At 50.6% G+C, this 6,373-nt stretch overlaps 1 protein-coding gene across 1 annotated transcript in view; it reads left to right on the forward strand.

Moving 5' to 3' along the window:
* nrxn2b (neurexin 2b) overlaps positions 1-5,238 on the forward strand; it is a 186,073-nt gene extending 180,835 nt beyond the window's left edge. The window contains exons 13-14 of the mRNA XM_060035898.1: positions 249-422; positions 5,023-5,238. Coding sequence (XP_059891881.1) covers positions 249-422; positions 5,023-5,195 — 347 coding nt within the window. The 3' untranslated portion in view covers positions 5,196-5,238. The remainder of the gene's footprint in view (positions 1-248; positions 423-5,022) is intronic.
* The last annotated feature ends 1,135 nt before the right edge of the window (positions 5,239-6,373 follow it).

The raw sequence follows: 6,373 nt of genomic DNA on the forward strand, positions 1-6,373 counted from the left end.
CTGAATATCCTAGGGGGGATTCAGTTGTAACATCAGCATTACTGTAAAATCTATAATATAAATGTATCCATACATATATTTAAAATGTGAATTAAGTCTTCATACAGACTCTGACAATAGAAACCAATACAAAATACAATATTGGCATTTACAATATTTTTGCGTAAAACATCACTATTTAAAAGTACAGTTGTGCAGTGCAATGCTGGAGGTCTCATTCGTCTCGTGTGTGCACGTGTGTTCCCCAGGGGAGCTGTATATCGGTGGAGTGATCAAGACCATGTACGGCAACCTGCCCAAGCTGATCGCGTCCCGGGACGGCTACCAGGGCTGCCTGGCCTCGGTGGACCTCAACGGGAGACTGCCCGACCTGATGGCGGACGCCCTCCACAGCGTGGGACAAGTGGAGCGAGGCTGCGACGGTAAGGGCGGCGCGCCCCCCCGTGTGTGTGTGTGTGTGTGTCTGTGTGTGTGTGTGTGTGGGTGTGTGTGTGTATGTGCGCTCCCCCCTGTGTGTGTGTGTGTGTGTGTGTCTGTCGGTCTGTCTGTCTGTCTGTCCGTCTATGTGTGTGTTTCTATTCGTGTGTGTGTCTGTGTGTGTGTGTGTATTTTCGCGCGCCCCTGTGTGTGTGTGTGTTGGTGGTTATGTGTGTGTGTGTGTGTGTGTGTGTATGCATGTGCGCACGTGCGTGCTTGTGTGTGCATGTTTGTCATCTGCCAGATTGAGTCAACTCCTAGCCTGATAGGTTGTGGGTTTGATTCCCCACCCATCAGTTCTAAAGCACACAGGAGTCCTAAAGCGAGAGGCCATAACCACACCTCAATGGGCCGTCTCTAAGAAGTCCCTTTGACTCACTTTGGACGGAGGCGTCTGCTCAGTGACCTAATGAGGGCGAACACATGGGGACGGCGTGGGCTAACAAAGGCACGCCCACGGCTGACTTCCTCTACAGTGTGTTATCAACTGGTTCATTTGAGTGGTCAGGGTGCGTTGAGTTCAAGGGTGTCAGCGTTGGCTACATGACACGCACGCACGCATACACGCACGCATACACGCACGCACACACCCACACACACACAAACAAGCACCCCTCTGCACCATCTTCCACTATCCCCCTCACGCCTCTCTTTCTCTCCCTCTCGCTCTCTGGCTCTTGGTGTGTGTCTTGCTCTCTCTCTCGCTCTCTCTCTTTCTCTGTCTCTCGTTGCATGTCTCTCCATGGCTCTCTCTATCAGTTTCTTTCTCTCTCTCTCTGTCTCTCTATCTCTGTCTCTCTCTGTCTTTCTCTCTGTGTGTGTCTCGCTCTCTGTCTCTTTGACTCTCTGTCAGTTTCTCTCTCTCTCTGTGTCTTTGTCTCTCTGCCTCTCTCTCTCTCTCTCTCTCTCTCTCTCTCTCTCTCTCTCTCTCTCTCTCTCTCTCTCTCTCTCTCTCTCTCTGTGTCTTTGTCTCTCTGCCTCTCTCTCTCTCTCTCTCTCTCTCTGTGTCTTTGTCTCTCTGCCTCTCTCTCTCTCTCTCTCTCTCTCTGTGTCTTTGTCTCTCTGCCTCTCTCTCTCTCTCTCTCTCTGTCTTTGTCTCTCTGCCTCTCTGTATCTCTCTCTCTCTCTCTCTCTCTCTCTCTGTGCCTCTGTCTCTCTGCCAGGGAGAGGTGCTGTCACCTGCCCTCAGTACATTGCAGTGCCAGGAGAGCCCGGGTTGATTTCCCCGGAGGGCCGAGTTGGACGGCTCCTTACATTCATTCCTTCCTTCTTAGTTCTTACCTTCTTTTCTTCCTTCCTTTTTTCCTTTTTTTTTAATATATTTTTTCATTATAAGATATTTGGGTTTTATTTCATCTTCCTTTCAATCTTTCGATCTTCCTGCTCACTCCTCTCGCCTTAACCCTTCCCCAGTCGCTCACTCTACTCACTCCCACACTGTGTCCCACACAAGCATTAAGGCGGCAGAATCCCTCCCCACAGCCCTCGATATGGACAGCCATACTGCCTAACAATAGAACGCACCAAAAATGGATAATTGGAAAAAAAATCCTATCTTATCTGTCTCTATTCCACTCTCCCACCATTCGCGGTTGCCACGCCGACCAGATGTTCCAAACTGTCGGCAGCTGTTCGCCGCGTGGATGCAGGTGACAGCAGGGGACGGCGGCTGGCTCCTCCGCCTCTCACCCGTCCCATCCGACTGTACCCAAAAACAGATTGAGCGCGCACCAATCAAAACCCGGAGCAAGACTTCGGTTTCAACGCTCCGCCAAGCGCACGCCAAACGCTCCCCCCACCGCCATCCCGCCATAGAGCCCACGCTGAAACGAAACCGCCGCGCACCCGTGACCGATACCCAAAGGAAGCGGGTTGGAAGTGGTTCCGAGCCACGCCCCTTCCGAACTAAAGCTGCACTCATTCTGCGTCTCAATTGAGAGATCGTTATTAGCCAGTAATTATTTGCCGATATGTCGGGAGGATAGGCGGACACCGTACCAAATGTTTTGGGAGTTTTTTTTTCGTTTTTTCCATTCTCGTATTTGAAATCCATCCGATGTCTTTTATTTTTTGTCTCCTATCACTGTCGGTGTGTTTTTAATTGGTCCGTCTCTGCGGCGCACCACACATGAGTGTTTATCTGAGCGGAAACAAATTAGGCTGGCGCTGAACCGTGTCTGTTTGGAGATGCTTGTGTTTAATTGGGTTTTTAATGAGGCCCCCCACCCCCACTATCCCCCCCCCCCCCCCCCCCCCCCATCAGCACCACGATGCCTTGATATTCTGCGTTTTAAAGGTATTTCTGCTCACGCAGCCATCAGATAGATTAAGATCTATCCTTCTGTCCCTTAATGATTAGATCAAATTCATATTATCTCAATCTAGTCGTAATTATTCTGAGACGGAAAATATAACCTCAGTCAGCCTTGTGTGGTTTACACCTTAAATTGGAATGAAAAAAGAACATAAAACATAACAAATTAGCTTAAACACCATGAACTCCAAGACGAATAAAAATAAATCACTTATTCGAGTGAAACTATTTCCATCTGGTTTGTACCAAGGTAAGGGTGACACGGAGCAAAAAGGTCTTGGGATCGGATCCCCAATGCCCGGCAATGTCTAACCTGGAGGCATCCTCGAGCAAGACGACCCCTCTGACCCCATTCTGCTCCTTTACGCTCCTACAAATAGAACCCCTGTCACTTTGGATAAAACCCTCCCCAAAATAGACCATTACATCCTTTAGCAACTCCACAGTCGACAGCCGCGCGTCCAAGTAGCCAGGAAAGCTCTACCAACACGAACTCCTTCCGGATCCCTCTCTTTAGAACAACGCCGGGGCTGGAAGACAAAAGTACGTCACTCCCCTCCCCGGTGGTTTCCCCTCTTCCTGATGAAGACGGCGCAGCATGCCGAGAAGAGGCCCTTCGCTTCCCGCGGGAGAACCCGCCCTGCTGCGCCTGCCACTCATATCTCCCTGAAGAAATGTTGGTCTTTTCAAACGTAAACCAATCGCGTTTAATTCCTGCGATCCGCCGCCGAGTGGCCCCGCATCCCGCCGAGAAATCACGGCTGCTGGGCTCCTTCTAATTGACAATTTAAATGTCTTTAGCCATCCATGGCCGTGCGTAGGAGCAAGGCGCCGTGCACACGCACGCGCAAGCGCACACACACACACACACACACACACACACACACACACACACACACACACACACACACACACACACACACACACACACACACACACACACACACACACACACACACACACACATGCACGCACGCACAGACCTGCACAGAGGTGGATGGCTGTGAGTACGCACACTCACACGCAAATATATCCATCTACACGCTCGTCAACGGAAAATGATGCCCATGTACACAGTTTCACACACACACGTGAGCCAACACACACACACACACGCACACACAAAGAAATGCACACACACACACACACACACACACGCACACACACACAGAAACACATGCACACAGACACACACTTACACTGGTATACATATGCACACAGGCACGCACTCAAACTGATACACATGCACACAGGTAAACCAACACACACACCCATGCACCCATCTCACACCCACTCAGAGGGAGGTCTCTGCACACACACTCACAAACACACAGGGAAGTCTCTACACACACACACACACACACAGACACACAGGGAGGTCTCTGCGTACACACACCCTCAGCGGAGATATGGACCCCAAGGTGCCCCCCCCCCCTCCACCCTCCTCCTCCTCCTCATCTCCAAGTCAAATGGGCCGCTAGCTTCGCCAGCGCCGCGGCAGGTTGCAACCTTGAATTAATGTCCGACTCCATCTGAATACATTTCTAAGCAGCCTTAATCAAATCAGCGCCAGCCCGGCCAACAGACGCTATTATGAATCTGATTAACGTTTCTCCACGTCGTTTTTGTCATTTTTCTTTTCCTGCTTTCTTTTTTTTTTGGTTGGGTTTCTTTATCTTTTGTTTGTTGTGGTTGTTGTTTAACAGCGCGGTGCGATGCCACACTGGAACTGCTGAAAAAAACATGTCACGACTGCTAGGAGGTAATTAAAGGGCTTGACGGAAGTGAACAGGAACGGAACTCGTGTGGCGGCAGGGCAGAGGGGTGTAGTGGTTAGCTTGGCCGACTCCCACCAGAGCGATACAGGATCTGGTCCCCCAATGCCCACAGCCCAGATGAAACCCCTTACCTGCTCCATAAAGTCACGTGTCAGAAGTCCCTTTGGAAAGCATCCAATGACTATAATGACGATTCCAACTTTCTTTCTTTTTGACAAAGCAACTTTTTTTCTGCAGATTCATCCAAAGGACTTGCGGTGAATTCACAAACCTATTATTAAAACACTATGTCCCACAAGGACAAAAATAAGTCTTAAGTCAAACGGTAGCAAGTAGGGCTGGTACGGCATCTTGCTCAAGGACACCCCACCCGAGGTTAGACTGGGGACGTCGGGGGGCCGAACTCGGATCAAACTTCCATCTTGACTCCTTGACTCCCTCTGCTCCACCCAGGACCCAGCACCACCTGTACGGAGGAGTCCTGCTACAGCCAGGGCGTGTGTCTCCAACAGTGGGAGGGCTTCAGCTGCGACTGCACCATGACGTCCTATGGAGGCTCCTTCTGCAGCGACCGTAAGCACCCCCCTGCTGGGCTCTCTCTCTCTGTCGTGTCGTCGGGGGGCTAAGCGCCTCCTCCGTCCGCCGCTGACGGTCCGCGTGTGTGTGTGTGTGTGTGTGTGTGCGTGTGTGGGCCTGCGCTCTGGCCGGCCGCCTAGCTCGATTAGCGTGAGCAAGCCACTGTGTTATGTTGCTCTGAAGTGTGTCGAAAGCGGCCAACCTAGCCCTGAATTGCGTTCAGCGGCCGGTGAGCTAGCACATAAGCGTGGCTGTTCCCTCCTCGAGTGTGTCCGGTGGGCTCTTCTCATTCTGTAGGATTATTTTGGGGTTTCAACGTGTCTTCGGTTTGTGTTTTTTTTGTGGCGCCGGCAACTCCACGTGATCCGCCGATGTTGTGACCGACGTACGCAGGCACCTCGGTCCCTCCCGGGGAGAAGTGGGATGCTGAAACATGATTGTCAGAGAGGTTTTCTCTGTCGACACTTTTTATTGTGTGTGTGTGTGAGCCTGTAGATCTCTCTGGAGAGAGAGTACTCTAAGAAGGGAACAAGAAACATCGGTTTGGGTTCCGTCAGGCCAAGCCGGGGGATTGAGCGGTGTGAGGGGTGAACTATCGGGCTGATTTATTTCAATTTGCATTGTTGTGCTTTAGAGGATCGCAGTTCAAATGGAGTCACGTCGTGGGAGTTTCAAGTACATTCTCATAGGCAGCCGCTCATGGCATAGCAACGCAACGCTTCAATTTCATACTTCCTCGACCATGCACCACCAGTGAATATCAGCAGTATTAAGCGGTAAACGACCAAAAATAAGCAATGAAAATGTTTCCAATCTTGAAATGAATTTGGGGATGCCAATATAAATTAGGGAGCCAGACGGGAAACGTCTGGGTGTGTATTAGGAGGGCAGCGAGTCGACGTGTTTTGAAAGGAGTCTTATTTTCAAAAAGTGCAACCCAGTGACGCAAGTCAAAGACCTTGGCCTGGCAGGGCTTAAGGACAATTAGTATTCCTCAGTCATCTCCGCGCGCTAGACTGGAAAAGGGGCAGAGGTAGCGTGACAGGCTAATAGACTTGTTGGCATAAGTATTGCTGCTTAAGCACTGAGCACAGAGATAAGCTGTACAACACTGGTTTCTGGGTGGCTGTGTGTGTGTGTGGTTTGTTTGTGTGTGTGTGTGTGTAGTGTGTAGTGTGTGTAGTGTGTGTGTGGGCCTGTCTGTGTTTCACTTTTAACTCTGAGTTAA

The sequence above is a fragment of the Gadus macrocephalus genome, chromosome 17 (genome assembly GCF_031168955.1).
Source record: "Gadus macrocephalus chromosome 17, ASM3116895v1".
NCBI lineage: Eukaryota > Metazoa > Chordata > Actinopteri > Gadiformes > Gadidae > Gadus > Gadus macrocephalus.